Source organism: Anomalospiza imberbis, chromosome 9 (genome assembly GCF_031753505.1).
Source record: "Anomalospiza imberbis isolate Cuckoo-Finch-1a 21T00152 chromosome 9, ASM3175350v1, whole genome shotgun sequence".
Lineage (NCBI taxonomy): Eukaryota > Metazoa > Chordata > Aves > Passeriformes > Viduidae > Anomalospiza > Anomalospiza imberbis.
Window position 1 is genome coordinate 20,846,952 of NC_089689.1, and position 17,778 is coordinate 20,864,729.

At 43.4% G+C, this 17,778-nt stretch overlaps 1 protein-coding gene across 17 annotated transcripts in view; it reads left to right on the top strand.

Moving 5' to 3' along the window:
* The window catches only part of PTPRF (protein tyrosine phosphatase receptor type F), a 378,733-nt gene that overhangs the window by 276,071 nt on the left and 84,884 nt on the right, over positions 1-17,778 (top strand). For 9 of the 17 annotated variants that reach the window (XM_068199067.1, XM_068199066.1, XM_068199070.1 and 6 more), the window contains exons 7-8: positions 3,428-3,445; positions 12,172-12,282. In XM_068199067.1, the coding sequence (XP_068055168.1) occupies positions 3,428-3,445; positions 12,172-12,282 (129 nt within the window). The remainder of the gene's footprint in view (positions 1-3,427; positions 3,446-12,171; positions 12,283-17,778) is intronic. The other 8 variants (XM_068199068.1, XM_068199072.1, XM_068199071.1 and 5 more) reach the window with 1 other exon arrangement.

Consider the following 17,778-nt stretch of genomic DNA (forward strand, 5'->3'; position numbering starts at 1 on the left):
ACCCAGCAGTCAGTATCCAGCAGATGTTCACCTCCTAGCAAGGAACAGCATTGAGTCCAGACACTAGATAGGCATTGACTTGGAACAAGATGTAAGGACAACCTAAAAGAATGGAGATTGGGTGGTTTTATCCAAAAGGATCAGGGAACCCACACAAAGATAGATGCTCTCTCAGAAAGGACTGACTGGAAAAGGGTTGAAGCAATATAGTGGCCAACAACAGCCAGTTGACATCTGAAATTTTGTCTCCTGGAAGAACCCAACTGCACACCTGGGTCTTGCTGTGTGCAGTGCACACAGCAGTTGTGGAATACCTTCAGAATTCTGGTGGCATCTGGTGGCAAACAGTCTTTCACTTTTGAAAAGAGTTTCCCCATAATCTATGCTAGGAAGTAGCCAAAAGCACTGTCAGAGTTCTATGGGATTCAGTGTTGCACTGCTCTAGTACTCAGTTGCAGCTAGCACGAGCCTTGGTTTCTCTGCTGATGTTGCTTTGGAGTGATTTTTTGGTGGTTTAGGTTCCTACAAGGAAGTGGTATGTCAGAAAGCCTGTGGTGAGTTTGTTAGCAGAGTGAAGTCCCTTCTCCAACAGAACTTCTCCTCACTGGGAAATACTGACACAAATAACCCCAAGAGGTTTTCCAGTGTATCATCCTATGTTTTTCCTTGCTTTGGGTATCTGACTGGATGCTTCCAGTACACAGAGAATTTCAGGGTCAGCACTCATTCCTGACTGAGGTGAATGTATGGGGTGTTGCTCAGTGTCTGCTTTCATGAAGAGGAAGTAAACTCTCCTTATGAGTGTTTCAAACCTTTCAAACATAAGGATTTGGGAGTTTGATCTTGGGGTGCCCTTTGCATAAAGCAGCCTGGTGATCACAGGGCACAAGTTGGCCTCAGTAACCATTTGAGTGATGACACCTCCATCACTTGATGGACTCTCTTACGTTGGAACACTGTGGCCTGTGTGCTGAGATTTGTCCCTTTGAGGGACACCCTAAAAGGACAACAGCCAGAGATTAATCATCATAAGATGCAAAGAAAAAAGGGAAACTTCCATTTGTTCCTTCTGGATGAGGAAATTTGGCGTCCAACTGAAAAGCCTTGTGCACACTCTGTAAATGATGTCCTCTGAGTGAAAAGTGCATGTCTTAACTTTGCAAAGGTGAGAGAGACATGGAACAAACACTGCAGTAAATAAAGCAAGCCTCTGTGTTGTCCCCACAAGGGTTGGATTGCATTCAGAAGCCAGGAGGATTGGGATTTAACTCATGAAAAAGATTAGCTGGCCACATTTAACATTTTAGGGAATCTGCTTCAAGTATGCACTTGCTTCTAGAGCTCTGTATGGACAGTTGTATAATAGAGAAAGGGTTGAGCCTCTGCAGAGAGTAGATAAAAAGATTTCCTGCAAATCTTTTCAGTTCTAGGACAGGGCAGCAAACCCTATTTCAGCCAGATGAGAGATAAGGAAGTTATGTTTTCGGCCCCTTGGGCTTGTACTCAAAGTCATTGCACCATTCCCATAGGAATGACACGTGGTGCTGATGCTTTTCTTAACTCTGAAAATTAGAAGGGATGGGGTGGGGGACACACAATACACCAGAGCAGGAATGCCCTAGACCAAACAGGGCAAAACTATCACTTGGCAAACTTTCCAAACAGGCAGAGAGAAATAAGCCTGTTTTCCATGTCTGTGCTATTTCATGCAAATATCTCTGGGTATAATTGTTCTGTTAGGGGTAGCAGTAGTTACTAAGATACATAAGTAAGCAGCAAATCATTATTCCAAGAGAGAGATTACCCACAACTTCAGTCTCTGCAAGATTTTTCCTGATGCTTCAGTCATCTCTGGATAGAAGGCATCAGAGAATATAACAAGACATAAAGTTAAAATGGGATAATGTCATCTTGGCAGAGGAAAATGCTAAAATGAGTAGTTTGAATTGCACTCCTGCTTCAAAAAAGGGACTCTGCCTAAAGGAAGGGTAGTTAGAAAAGAAAAAGAAGAAGTATAAATATTGTAATTACTTTTTAAGAGGCAAGTTAAATGTGCTTAAAATATGCCTTCTTTGTATTTACAGAAATTCTTTTCTGTCTTTCTTTCCCATTGGGTGATCATTGTTGTGGATAATGGAATGAGCTGTAAATCTGAGATACACGACACTCTTGTATGCATACTGGTATTTATTAATCAATACACTGAACATGATTTGACACACTGTGTCCTGTTTAACCCTATTTTTCTGTCTGTTTAAACTCCTCAGTTTTCTTTGGTAAGTGCTTGGTATTCAGATCCTACAAATCTGCATAAAACCAACACATACCATGAACTGCCTACAGATTAAATTTGCATGAATCTCTCCCTTATACTAACAGCCTTCATATGTGCAAATTAAGACCAAGGGGACAAAAGTGGGGATTAGAAGGGTTCCCTGCCAATTTTCCCAGCTGGAGCTTCTCCATCATGCTTCAGTATTGATTGTACACTGAAATCAAGACACTGACCAGTGGAGCCTCCACTTGCTAAATACCTTGACCTCATAAAATGAACCTTAAAAGATTGTTGCAATAGGGTAATTTAACCTTACTCCCAGAGAAGCCCTCCTTATAAGATACTCTTCATTACAGCATGTAAAATTATCTCCAGTGCCTTATAAAGAGGGTAGGGATTCCTTTCTTCTGCTAACATCCAAATTAGACAGAAACAACAGAGGTTTGGCTAGCGTGCCATTGTTACATTACCAGAAACCACTTCATTTCAAAATATTTCTGTATGTAAAGTTAATTCTGCATGACACCAATTTCTTTGCCAGAGGGAACCTGATGCAAGGGTTATGCGAATGTGGAGAATGACTCAAAACTGATTTATTACACTTTCCTCTTAGTTTAATGTCTTTTAGCAAGCAGATTTTGTCCCACTGGTCATTCTAACCTCAAAGCCAAATTGCACCGAGTGCCCGCAACCATGCGCTTTCCACCCCTCCTGCCCAGCACACTCACAGTCACACAGCCCCAGGACACACCCTCCTTATTTCCTACGAGGAATGAAGGGGCACTGCACCATCTCCCCAAAGTGTCCTCCATCTCAACTGCTTGAACAGTGGTGTGGGCGAATGCAAGTGGTGAGGCCAGCCAGCAGTGCCAATTTGGCAGCTTAGTTTGGCCCCTTTTCATGAGGGTGGGGGTTTTAATGGCAAGATGCAGGGCTGGATGCTGCACTCCTGAAAGCAATAAGCTTTACTAACCTCCTGAGAGTGTCACTCTGACTTTTATTGCACATCAGTTTCTTTTTGTTTATTCCTGTCGCGCTAATACAAATTCTAGCTTTAAAAAAACGATCTGCTTTTTAGTTATAATTTTCTTCCTTTCCTCTTTGTACTAATGCTTCTCTCTAATCTTATTTGCATTCAAATTACCTCACCAGGTGGTACACCGATCAGAGGTAAGAATGCTGAAATGTGCCTCCAGTTGTCACGTCACTCCATTTCCTGTCTGCCTTGTCCCTTCTCCTCTGGTGTTTCTCATCTCCAGCTTTTACTCTCAGCCCTAACTCTGCCAGTGCTCTCGCTCATCTGCACTCTCCCACTAGTGTGTTTATTTCAGTTGGGTTTTAGCGTGATTCCTTGTAGACTCATCCATTGCAATTTTGCACTGTTGAAAGGGGGTTATTCAACGGAAAGTTTGCAAAAGTTTGGGAAATGCTCCCAGGCCTCCACCACAGGAGAGTTGTTATCTCTTGCAGCTCCTGAAAGTCTCTGTACTTCCTACACAGTTGTGACCTTCTGAGGTCTTCTGTCTCGGGGGATTTTAGATGGATTGTTTTGGTGTAAGTGTATGGAGGTAACATTTTCACAAGAGAATAGTCAAATTCATCTGTGTTGCTGCTGATGGTCATGAAACTCTAAATGGAAGAAGAAAAATTCTTGAAAGGTTGAGCAAATGTGACTCTGGGATAAGAGGCACCTTTGTGTTCCTCATGTTTCTCTTTTAAGTGCTCTCACCCTCTAATGTGATGGCATAGTGGAGAACCACTGACCCAGACCCCCCCCCTTTCTGAGCTGGACATTCTGATGTTGTTTTGCATCATTAAGGTTTGTTTTAAATAGATAAATCAGAAGCATTTCTGGCTGTTTAAGCCCTCATTAATTAAACCCAGCCCTGGTTTGACAGCCCAGCCCAGTCTGGTGCTCAGTCCCTGTAGTAGTTTTCACAGCCTGTGTGCACCAGTAATGACTTTCCAATTGGAGTGTTGTTTTTTCTAGCCTAAACACTCAAAGCTGTCTCTTTAGATTAACTTTAGCATGTTAATCAGCGTTATGAGCTAAGACCCTTTTGAATTCTCTTGTGATTTTGGTTACCCCTCTTGACTGACCTCTGGATTTCTTGACAGAATGACTACCACCTATAAATCAACACAACCTCGTTCATTCAGTTTTCTCCCTTCTCCCTTTTCCTCGCCCTTTTCCCTGAATCACTGCTGGAAGTTAATAATCTTACTCTTGGAACTGGTTCTGTTGCTGGGGGTTAATGTTTTCAGCTCCTGTTAGGTGATTTTAGAGGAAATGTGAATTGGTGTTTGATACGTATTTGCATTAAGTTGCCTTTGTAGCAAATCTGGGTCAGGGAAGAAGACTGCAAACCTTATTTTTATATGAATGGGCTTACATATCTGTCATTCCTCCCTTTGGAACACTGGAGATTGACAGCTGTGATGTTACAAACTCCTTAAAACTATTTCTTCATCTCCTATTTCTACTGCAAATGCTAAAATGAAGTGACAGATGGAATGCTCTAACTCACCATCCGCTCTGAGCTCCCGGCCGAGCACGCTGAGTGTGCAGCCATCCCAGGGCCTCCCCTCTCGCTTTCCTACATGCCCGTCCTAGCTGATGACATTAGTGACTCAGCACCAGAACCACATGGATGCTCCATACGTCCTGCTTGGGAACCGATGGCATCTCTGTGAAAAGAACCATCCATCTCATAAAACATAAGTTTCCCGCACCCCCACCCCCTTCCCACCCTCGTTTGAGTCCTGGTGAGGTATTTTAAGAGTGTTCTTGACATTATTTAAAATATATGTGTCCTGTTTGAATGTCAAATATGACATTTCTGTGAGAGCAAACAGAAGCCACGTGCTGCTCTCTGGCTTCTCCTAGAGGATTTCTGTCAGCCTGATGCCTTTTATTTAAAATGGAGGTCATTGAATTTCTAAAGATAATGACAGATTAGATGAAAGTGCTTTTATGATGGTGAGGTTGTGTCCATGTAGAAGTGACTGTTCTGCCATGTTCTATACCCAGCTGCACTCTTGTTCCTCATTAAGGTAAGTTTGATGCTTTGGAATGCATTAATTTGGTCTGAAAGGAAGGGTGAACTAATTACTCTAAATGAACCCTTTTGGTAATAATGTTTGGGGGGAAGGGGTGGTTTTGGTTTGATTTCATTGCTGCTGTGACTGTGTCGCTAGGAGTTGTGTCTCTGGACTTCTTGGGATGGTGTCCAAGGCATTTCTGTCAGAGCAGCGGCAAACCCACCTGGAGGGAACAGCATGTGGTTATACAGAGGATGACCTGAGATATTCTACCATGCACCCCTCCAAACAGGAAGAGATTTTTATCCCTAAACAAACTCTTTTGACCTTACCCACACATATTTGGTCCTTTCTGTCCAAGACATTTCTGGCTTCCCTTAAATGGGAGGAACTCCCATCCATAATTCAGAATTTCCATTTGTGTCTTCACTCTTTACCCCTCTGGGACTGCCTCAGATAGTAATTTAATCTTGAAATCACTGTTTGTTCATCTGAAAGACATAGAGCTGGCAAATGCCTGTCACATTAGGCAAGAGCTGGCTTCTTAAGGTGACCCACAGATAATATCAGCAAATCCATGTTTAGGCAAGTTCTGCTCCATTTATATTTTGAAAGTAGAATGTAAGATGTTAATTTCCAGCATTTCTCTGCAATTTAACTCGCTCAACCCTTTGTGAAACCTGGCTGCATTTTCCTGCTCGAGGCTGTAAGAGAGAGTAGAATGCAGTTGTGTTTCTAGTGGATGCTGGGCTGAGCAGGCACTAGATTGGATACACATGAGGAGGTAAAGGAATATCATCATCTCAGGCATTATCCCTTTCCAGTCAGATTTATTTGTTACTTTCTGTCACCACAGGAAATATCAGAGGTTCCTATACATATGAGTATTTCTTCCTTGCAGACGTCAGCGTAGCAGAGGTCTGTCTGAATTAACTTTAGATCAGCTCACTTGGGTGTCAGAAGCTGTCTGGGAAGCCAGGTAAACACCCACACCGACTTCTGTACAGCTGTAGCTAAACCTTTTCCAGTCCCAAGTGAACTGGTTTAAATATAGCTCCATTATTTCAACGCTATCCTGCGAGCTGGAGCGTAAAGCTATCCAAAGAGATTAGAGGAAGCTAAAAGAATTTTGCTGTCTCTTTTTAAGTATGTGTTTGTACATTTGGTTGTACTTTGTGTATTATAGGATTCTCTTCCTGTTTCTTGAGCTTTCCCAGTCACCAAAAGAAAGCAAAAGAAAAACAATTTTGAAATGAGATCTGCTTGCAGGAGAAGTGTCAGGGGGAGGCTGGGTGGGGTAGTGCCTGGAAATGCTTGTCATGCCATTTTTCTTACTGTCACATTCAGATTGACTCGTGTCCCTTTAGAAGCACACAGTGGTGTTACTGTGCTTTTGACAGTGCTGTAGTTTTGCTTCTGAGGCAGAGTCCCCCGAGATTCCCTGTACCTGCTAGTGAGAGATCAGAGCATCCTGAAACTCTCCTGTCTAAGAAGAGGCCTCTTGCTGCCGAGAATGTTGGGTCTTCTTTCCTCCCGCTCTGCCTGAGTCCAGCTCCTGGCAGCAGTCAGGTACTATCAGCAGCTGGCTCTGGTGCTCAGAAGAGTGATTTCTCAGCAGTGCTGCCATCCAGAACAGGCCCCTTGTATGCCAATCTCTGTCCTCTCAGGCATAATAACCATAATGAACACTAACAATGAAAATACATTTGTAGTTACCTTGTTTTGCATATTTGGCAGTGCCAATAGCTTGTGGAGGCTAGGTACAATCCTCTAGAACAGCTGGGAGATGCTGCTGTTATAAATTACCAAAAATAGTGAATATGGGAAATACTTATTTTGATTTTTAGTGACTCTCACATGGTTTGGTGTTTTTTAACAGCTCCCACAGCAAGTGTTTGTTATCTCAGGCAGCAGCCAGGATGTCAGAGTCTAATTCTCCCATTGTCAGGGCTTCATATTGTTTCTTTGTCCACCATATTCACATTTATGAGTCCTTATTATGTCTGGGATTGTCTCTGACCTTACTGCACAGCTCTCTGGATTTTATTAGAGAAATTCTCCTTCTCTAGGAGGAAATTTTTAGCAAAAGGGATTGAGACCCACACCTGAGCACTTGTTGAAGAGGGAACTGGCTGAAGAGGGTGCTAAGAATACTGCTGGAAGAGAAGTCGGGTAGTATTTTTCTGAAAGAAGCTGATGGGAAGCAGGAGGAAAGAAAAGGAAGGGAGGGTTTTAGGGACAGCCATGTGCTCTAGTGTGCAGGTGAGCTAAATTTGCCTCTTTACTGAGAGGAAGGGTCCTGGTCAGGTAGCTGGCTTCATTGCATCCGCATTGCAAGTCCTTTCCTTAGATGAGTGCTGTGTCTGCAGCCTGGTTTCTCTGACTCTTGAGTACTTAGAGGAGCATTTAATTCCATGTCTGATTTTATAACCAGGGCAAAAAGTCAGTCTGCCGGTTGTGAGCCCAGAGGACTGAGGCTGTGAATGCCCTGGTAGAGAAAAAGAGCTATTCCTACTGCTGGAGATGGAGCTCCGACCTGAATTGATACAGAAAAGCATTGCCCCAGGAGCTCTGGTGTTTGGCGCCTTGCAGTGCTCTCTGGCAGAAGAGAGCACAATCTCCCAATGAGCTACGGAGCAGGATTTCAGAAAGATCAATTTGTATGGCAGCTCAGAGCCTTTTACATTTGGGTTGTCACCTAGAGAAGAGAGTGACAAGCCCTCCATGGCACAACAGTACCCAGCACTGCCAGAAATCATCCCTTATCAGAATCTGCCTTCCTCATGCTTTCTCTGTGCAGGGCACTTTTTAAATGCTTCTTTTAACCACTGTCACTGCAACTAATGATTCTGCCTGAGCACAAGTTTATTTGAATAGATAAGTATCTTGGAAAGCTGCTAAAGGGGCTGTTGTCTGTGCCCAAGTTAAAGAGCAAAAGAAAAGCTAGGAGAGGAAAGGGAGAGGCTGGCAGGGAAATACCAGCACAGAGTAAAGAGGAATAAGGAATGTAAAGTAAGGAATGCTTGTCAGTCAGCAGGGCTGACTCCTGCCCTCAGCCCTAGAAAACTCTGCCTTGTCACTGTTCTCCCTGGCACGGGAGAGCAGCCTGGGTTTTTTCTCAGGAGCTGTCAGCTCTCTGATAAGCTGAGATGTCTTATCAGGAGCAGGTCTGAAGCACAAGCAGGAGTGACGTGACATGGCAGTGCGGTGAGGAATTGTTCCCTTCTTCCTCTGGAGCCCTTCTGCAGAGGAGCAGCGGGGGTCAAGTGGTGCTCAGCAGGGATAGGTTTCACTCTGATGTGCATGTGCTGCTGCAGAGCCCCTCAAGCTACCAAACAAGCTGTTCACTGCTCCTCTGTGTGCTTGTATCCATGTCCTGGTGGTGGATGGTCCTCATGCATCCACCAAAGCCCTGCTGTCTGACTGCACATCAGGACTCGGCCACACAAATGGGAACAAGGCACCTGGCACGGGAGCACTGGGGGAGCCCATGGGAGAAGTCTGCAGTAACATCCTGTGTGAACAAGACCTCACTCAGCAACTTATGCAACATAAATCCCAAAGTAATGAATAAAAGTAAATCAGCCTTTCTAGCCCCGGTTTGCAGAGGCGCAGAAGATTATGAGACGTTGACAGGGCTAGGAATAGAAATCAGATCCTTTGCACTTGTCAAGGCAAAGAATTCACTGTGCTTTTGAGCGTCTTTGGATGCAGCTTCCATGAATTTCAGGGAAAGATGCTACTCAGAACCCAGCTCTTAACTTTCCTGTACTTCATGTGTCCTGTCCAGCCTAGCCATGAACCCTTCAAGAGATGATGTCTTTCTTTCTCTGGGATCACTGAACTAGGGCTGAGAGCATTTTATAGGTATTTTTCCCAAGTCTCAGATGCATGTCTGTCTCCAGCTTTCTAATTCCAAAAATGTCTGAGCTTTTTAACTTTATTCATAAATCTTTGTACTCTGAGACACCCTACGCTTTCCTGGATCCATCACTTAGTTGTAGGCTGTCCTTCAAGAAAACCCCTACAGCCCCGCTGAGTGCAATCAGTTTTCCACGATCCTTCCAGTTTCTGATGGCTGTCAGTTATGCTGCAGGATTTGTATGTTTGTCTAACGATGATTTATTGCAGGACCTATTTTCTTTCTGCTTCATATGAAAGGTTTGTGTTAACTTCCTTCTGCTCTGGGTTCTTGTCTTCTTCTGACACATCATAATTTGAATAGTTGTGCCAACCCAGACAAACCCAGAGTCCCTTGCCCAATGTCCCTGAGCAGTTTGTAGGCAGTTGCTGACACATTGCATGGTTATAGTATGATTCTAGAAATTGGTCCGTGTTGACAGGCAATAATAGCATTTCTTTTGAAACTCCCCTCATTTTCTTCATTCTCTTTTTTCTTTCCGCTATTGAGATCCCTAAAGATGAAAAACAGTTTGATTGACATTTAAGAGGCACAGTGATCACAAGTAAAAAGGGTAAAAAAATACCAGTGATATGTATTAAATGGCTACAAGGGTCATATGTTTATGGCAGAATTATCTAGGGATCTTACTTTTTTTCTAGGCAGACACTACTATCGCTTGAAGCTGGCTCTGCTTCCAGCCCAGCCAGTTGCGTTTTTTATTAAGCTTGGGTATATTTTGCAACAGACAGCATTTCCCAGACAAGCTTGATGGAAGCACTTGGAATGAGCTCTGCAGCACATGCGTGCCCAAGGAATGATGAGCAGAAATTACAAAGGGGGATAATATATGGTGAGTTCCAAGATAATCTTCCTGACAGAGAGCATAACCAGGCAGTGGCATCAATTCCTTGAGGAAGTGGTGAAAGACCTATCACTTGGCACATTTAAAATGGAACTGGACACAGGACAAGTACATTTACAACAAGGAACAATCATGCCCTGGTCCCCAGGGATGCACGAGGTAACCTAATAGGTCTTTTCCATTTCTAGATTCTCTGATTCTCTGTATCTTGTCAATGCTGGGACATTTTGTCCTGCTCCACTGCCTATCATGCTGCTGTCTGCTTGAAGATGTCTTTCCTGGACAGGATGCAGAAATTCACTGTTCTCCCTGAATCAAGCAGCAGAGCTCTGTAGGCTTCAGCCTGCGGGTGTCCAGAGAGTGCTGTGGCCAGGCAAGCTGGCAGGTCCTTTTGTTAGTAGGTGGAAAGACTTTTTGCAAATGAGCTTTCTCTGTCTAGCTGAAGCCTCATTTCCAGCACTAATGCAACAATAGGGAGGGCTCTGTACATCATTTTTATTATATGGCAGAACCCAGGGAAGTTCATTTTTCCCCATGACATATAGGCTTATGCTACAGTCTCAATTTATCCTTCTAAATAATGTAGGTGGCAGTGGTTGATTCACATTAGTTTTTCTTCTGTTCCGATGATAAGAAAAACTGAGTTTGACCTCTGCAGCTTGAACCAGCAAGAAGGGAGAAGGCAATTTCACCAGCTATTCTCAGTGCGGCTCTCAGTGGTCATTTTCAACCGTGGCAGGCAGAAATGAGTTCAGAGCATTACAAGCAAAGGGGTTAACATTTTTTAGTTTGGTATATGGTTTGTGAGCAGAGTTCCCTTCTTGCAGGCAATACTAACCAGCAGAATCTGAGCACTTGGAGGCACTTAAAAAATTATTCCCACAATGCCTGGGGAAAGCAGGCTGAGAAGCAGCCACTTCAGTGTCTGGCCAGAGGCCACACACTCCTGCAGTGCCAGGTTGCTGTCATATGCATCCTGCTTCTTTCTTTCTCTGCATCTCCATCATTCAGTCTGCATATGGAGCTCAGTTAAGGGAGTTTAGTTGTGACCAGTTGTGCAGTCATCTGTGCTGGGCAAGAATTTGGATGAAAGGCCAGGCTGCCAGGCTGAGCGCTGCTGGACACCAGTGGAATATGCTGAGTAGACTGAGAGAACACCAGCTTAGACCATCGCTCACTTCCACATCACTGGTACTGTACAGGTTCCCCATGTAAATTGCTACTCTGTATGCCCTGACAATTACTGCCATTATTTACATGAGCCCCTCATGCATTTGGCACTTTGGGGATGGGATCAGGTCATATCCCAAGGGATGTGCAGCCTGGGATAAACAGCAATTCCAGACCCAAAGCTGGGGGAGCAGGCACTGCTGGGACAAAGGGAGGGTGGCCTTCACATGAGCACCGTGCAGCAGTGCGGGCGTATTGCATTGGTGGGTATTTTTCATGTCTCAGACTAACTTTCTAATATTTTTATATTGTATATGATGAAATCTGAAAAAACAATGTGGAAAAAGTTGATGAAAGGCAAAGTGTTTTCTCAAAAAGAGCTGTCTTTTTGAGACATCACCAAGGAAGAGTGGTGAGGTGGGGGGGATGGGACTCTGCCAATTTTTGCAGGAAGGTTGTAATTTGTTGAGCGTTTGCTAGGCTTTGTGTGGATCAGATAAGAAACAGCTACAGTTAAGTGTGCTTTGTGCTTGCCTGTTTTGATTAAAGACTTATTAAAGGTCCTTTTATTAGGCAGGAGTCCCATATGAAGCTGTAATTAATATGTGTGTATGTGTATGTTTTCTTCCTTTATTGAAGCAAAAAAAATAGAAGTGGTTGGGGTGGTTAGAAATAAAACAGTAATTTGTTCCCTGCACATTAGAAAAATAACAATAATCAATTTCACAAGTTTCTAACAGCAGACTGGATACCTTTGGCTGCATGCTGGTAATTTATGGGTCCAGGGAACATAATTAAATATTTATCCAGGAAGATACCTTAAAAGTGTGGGGCATGGCCTTCCTTTTCAGAGGCTATTGGTCTGATTACCAGATTTGCCATAACCTGAATTGTCTGTTTCATTTTGTTTGTGTACAGGAGCTCTGCAAATAGAGAACAGTGAGGAGTCAGACCAAGGCAAATACGAATGTGTTGCAACCAACAGCGCAGGAACCCGCTACTCTGCCCCAGCCAACCTTTATGTTCGAGGTAAGAGCAGTTTCCACCCAAGGAGGTCACTCTCCGCCTTCCCAAAATCTCCATGGTTTTCAGTGAAAGGAGAACATTCCCTGCCTTCATGCCCTGATTACACTGTGGATTGTGTGATGGGGCCTTTTGTTCAAAAACCAGCAAGTTCAATGATATCTTTGATCTACGCTTGTGTTTGACTCACAAAGCAAATCTGTTTTTGCTGTTTATATGGTGTTATGTAAAATACTGAAACATGAGCAGAATGGGAATTCCTTTTTCTCTTGAGCTCCTTAACTTCTGTGTCATAGTTATCTTGATTGGGATCAAGGCATGACTTAATTGTTTCAGTAGAAACTAACCTTTGGTGGAGTAGTGTAAATCTGGTCATGCTCTGACCAGCCAGAGGTGCTCAGCTGTACTGAGCCAATATTTAGGCCTCTGCTTTGGAATGTGTACCTTTAAAAACTGAACAGCTTTTTGGAGTTGTCCTAATCCATCTTATCTGCATCAATGATTGAGCCTCTGGGTATTAATGGCTCACACTGGGAACCTGCTGGAAATTAGCCACAATTCATGTAAGGCAATTTTTCTAATGGTTATGCTATGTTGCCAATTTAAAACTGTTTTCAACATACCAAAATAACTAGGTTTTATATTAGGATAGTAGGTTTTATATTAGGATAGTCTCATGGCAGTTTTGTTGCTCACTGAAGGTGTTTGAATTAGCCTGGGGATAAGTAAGTGCTAAATTCCCTGTACACTTTCTGTTAATTTCAGCAAGAAAAAAAAAATGCTGGTTCATATGAAACTTTGTAGAGCTAGAGTCATTGGTCAGGAACCCCTGGGAAATGTAGTTAAGGGTTTTCCCAAGAAAAGAAAGAACATTCTTGGGTTGGTGCTTATTAGGAAGTTAGAACCAGATTTTTATTTCCATATAGTAAATCAACAGACTAATGAAATCTCATATTAATTTCTTCCTTCCTCTGATTTAAAGAAAGAAAATACAATCTTAAGGCTGTATATGCATGGGTTAGTATGGAAAGAGGACATGAGAATGATAAAGTCTTCTCATGATGTGTGTTTGCTTCTAGGGGTGGCTTCTGGCATTGTTTTTTTTTTTGCTTATTATGGGGGCTGCTTTTTTATTTTGCAGCCTAATTTGGATTATAAGAGTCTTTGGAAGACTGAAGTATCCAATTAAGCATATTCAGAAGATGAAGCTATATCTATGCAGTGGAATCACTCATTTCACTCTCACAGTGTATTTATGGATGATTTTAAATTCCCTGTATTCTTGCAATTTCATTTTCCAGGCAAGCTGTACTAAAACTCATCCCAGACTGACCCTTTGCTCTCTGAGAGAAAGGATTCTAGTTACCAGGTTGGCTGTTCTTGCATAGGTTTGTGTGGATATCCAGCTGTATTGCTGCAGTATTTGGGATGCTTTTGCTTCCTGTGACATGCTCAGACTGTTAATGTTCTATTTTCTATAGACATGTGGCTGGAAAAGGCACAAAAGCTTCAAGAGGTAGAAAAGCCTCTTCTTAACAACTTTACGATTTCTTACTAATGAACACTCTTTGTTTAGCAAATGAATCCCGGAGGACTGAGGAATGTACTGGATTTTACACTTGGCTTGTGCTCAGCAAGGTTCATCTGTCTCCTTGGGGCTAAGCATGGGCTGGGGGTGGCTTGCACATGTGAGAGGATCCTCATGTTCACCGACAAAAGCATGTTCTTCGACATATATTTTGCTGTTAACTGTCACTTTTTTACACATAAATGTTTGGAACAAGCCTTTTTCTTGCCCATAATCTCTGCAATGTGAATCTCCAACTTACATGATCCTGATAAAGTCCTTCTGTATATTTAAGACATGACACACCATAAATTATGATGATGTTATCTGATGATATTCCCTGTGCATACTAGGTCCTAGATGGTATTTTTGCTTACAGTTTCTGATAGCAAATGTTCTACAAAAAAATAGGTCTTATTGTTACTACATTAGTTAAAGACTTCAAAAAGTTACTCAAACTGAGAACACAATATTATGTCTTTAATGCAAGGAAAAAAATAGAAATATCTTACTTTCTCAAGTCTGGGTTGCAGGATAGAAATCCCTGATTTTTTCTTTTTGTGGTAGTCCTACAGTATTGTCATTAGACACATCAGTGATTTGTAGTAGGATCTTTAGAAAGTGCCTGCATGTTTACAAGAGAGGACATTAATTAATGCTAAATTACAGTGGAATTTAAGTCTGTGGGCTGCACCACCACTCCTTGATGGTTTTATAATGATTGACCTCATGGCAGTGAATACCCAAGCAGTCATCCACTTCCTCAGGAAGCATGGCTGAGTGCTGAGCAGCAGCACTAATTTCCAGTCTGTGTAGTTCTTGGGACTGCTTTTGCCTGCTCTCATTTACAGCCTATTGTTTTTCTTATAGTCCAAATGTTTGTTTGTCTCTTGACTCTTGGGATTTATGTTTTTGATCATATTCTCCCTTTTCCTAGCCTCCCAGGTAATCCTTTGTGAGTGGGCTGTGTTAGAAAGCACAGGCTCATTAGCATCTTTATACTTTTCATGCTAACAAAGGAAGAGACTGGGTGCTGAGAAGGAGTATCTGGGCACTGCTCAGGGCTTTCTATATCAATGGAAAAACAGGAGGAGGAAGTAGCAGGCTACACTAGTGTCTTGTCTCTGTAAATCCTTTAGAGCCAGCGCTTCTGCACAGATGGACTTCATTAAAAGTTAAAACATTTCCACACCAGGGATTTGTAAAGGAAAATGGATGCATTTTCCTTGGAGCTATTATTTTCATCTTACTAAGTGTGCTGGAAAGCAATCCTCATAAGCCTTCTGCTTCTGGACTGATGGGTCTATCTGGCTGCTGCTGCTGAGCTGGGATGGGGCTGGAATCAGCACTGGGAGCTGACTCCCTCCCACTGCTGCAGGGTGGCCCAGAACATCCAGACCATCAGAGGAGCAAGAACAGGGTGAAAGCAAGAGCAGGGAAAATGCCAGGGCAAGGTGGCTATCTGGACCATAGCAGGGACTTTGAAGGCAGCACAGTGGCATATTCCTACCCTGGCCTTTAACCACAAGCACATTTGCCACTGCTGGTCTGGATATTATCATTACCACCATGAAGAAACAATCATCCCTTTGTGGTCCATGGTTACGTCTTCCACAGTATATTGTAACAATGATTAGATGTGGGACTTGATGGTGCTGCAGGGAGAAGGGAAAGGAATAGAAACATGGAAGATGTGATTCCTCTAATCCAGAGAGTTTGCTGTCTAATTTAAGCAGCAAAAGATCCAAGATTTTGGTTTAAGATATTTAAGAAATTGATTTTAGAGTAGAAGGCAGATTGGACCTAGTATGGAAAAGAAAAAGGTGGTGTCATTTTGTCATGCTCACTGGGGGTATACTGTAATTGCACTGACTCACCTATACTATTGGGTTTTTAGGAACACATTTCACTTTTCGCTTGCCTGCAGCTTCAGGGACACCAAGAGAAGAATTTTCAGCCTCAAGTCTTGTCCTACAAAATGCCTAGGAAGGTGGTGGCCTGTGTGGTGCACCCCACAATAGATGCACTGCTATTTTCCTTTTTCCCTATGTGAAAGGGTTTTCTACCCTTTCCTGTCCCTACACACAAAGCAGATGAGTAGGAAGACTATGTAAGAATACACTGTGGAGTTCACTACAAGTGCTCCCCAGTGCTGCTTACAGCAGTGAGCAATGCCAGTGCTACTAGAATAGTACTTACAGGAGCCCTGGCTGCACACACTTGACATCAAATGAGAAATCTGCTGCCCAGTTTTCTCTTCTTAAGTGCTGCTTTTCAGGCCTTCAAGGCACATCCCAGTGGGGCAAGTGCAGTGAGTTCTCTAGTCCAAAATGCTAGACATGCTGTAGAGAAGGAGCTGCACAGCTACTTTAAAAAAAAAAAAAAAAAGGCAATTTAAAACTGAATTATCTGCTTTGTCCCCAAATTGCAAACTAGTAAATCAGACTGCAGTAAATAGAAATGGTATTACTGCAAAAATCTGTGCTTTCTTGATCTGCTTTTTGAAAGGCCAGGCTAGTATTTCATTTGGCAGCAGGGAACCCTGCTTGGAGTCTGAAATTTTATTTGCCAAATTTCACCAAGGAGCCATCACCCAAAATGAAATTTGGATTGCTGCTCTGTCCCTAGCAGCAATTCTCTGGCCTCTGCAGGGTTTTACTCTTGAGAACTTGGCAGTAGCTTAGGCTCAGACACGGAGGGAGCTCACTGAAATGGCTACTTGTGGCTATATGATACTTACTGCAGCAGGGACCTTGTGTAAATAATAATAATTCTGAATGACTGACACGGGCCTGGAGCAAGAAGACTTGACGCCTTTAAAAAGAACATTTTCTGCTTATGTAATATTAAAGCAGCTAAAATAGCAACAGCAGTCCAAGCTTAAGGCTATTGCCAAGAGAAGAGTAAAAGCTGAGGACAGTGGTTGAACAGTCAGCAACCAAAACTGGAGATATGTGAAAAATGGCTAAACAACAAGGGAATTCATTTGTTTACAGCCCAGCTGTATGTGTACTTCTGGCAATGTGCTCTGCTAAACCTGCCTCTCCTCAGGGTTGATGAGGGTGACAATCCTTGACCAGAGAGGGGCACTGCCAGTGCTTGAGGGCCTGGCAGTGATCACAGGCAAGCAGAGACAGGAGAGACTTGTGAGGGAGATGCCTGGATGACAGGAAACACGATCCAGCAGTTGAATCAGTCTGGATGACCCTGACTGCTGCTCTGGACAGATGTGTGCCCTGGACCATCAGAAGCAGCAAAGGCAGGCTGCAGCAGAGGCCGCAGAGCGGAGCCCTCAGCAGCTGCCACATGGCGAGGAGGCCGCGGCTCTGAAGGGCCACGACGTCCCTGTGTCCCTGCACAGTCCTGACCTCGGGATAATGCTGCGGTGCAGCAGAGACCGGTGACACTGCTGAAGGAAGTGCACTCCTGTTTATGAGATTTCATACTTTTAATTTCATTTCCTCTGCCCCCGGGTGCTTCTCCAGGCTGAAGCTGTAGCCGTGCTGCTGGGACCCACGTCAGAGCAGCTGTAGTGTGGGCAGGTGCACTTGGCTGGTTGTGAGCAGGCTCAGGCCAGCACAGCCTGGGCTGTGCTACACGTGACACCGGCACTGGGGCTCGTGCTGCTCTCGCCTTCAGAGCCAGAGAAGCACAGAGGCTTCTGACAAATTTTCTCCCCCCCCAGATATTACTATGAATATTTTTGTCATATTTTCTCTTGGCAAGGAAGTGTGTTCACCATCAGTGTGTTTCTGTGAGCGTTCTTTTATGCTGTAAGACTTGTAATGATCGTGGTTTCATAAATAATAGTCCTTTGTCCTTCGGCTAGCACATTCCATCTAAAGATTCCAATGTGCTTTATAGAACTCAACTAAATAAGCTTAACAGTTTTGTTCCTTGCAAAGTCCTTTGATGGTTCAAAGTGCATTGCAAGG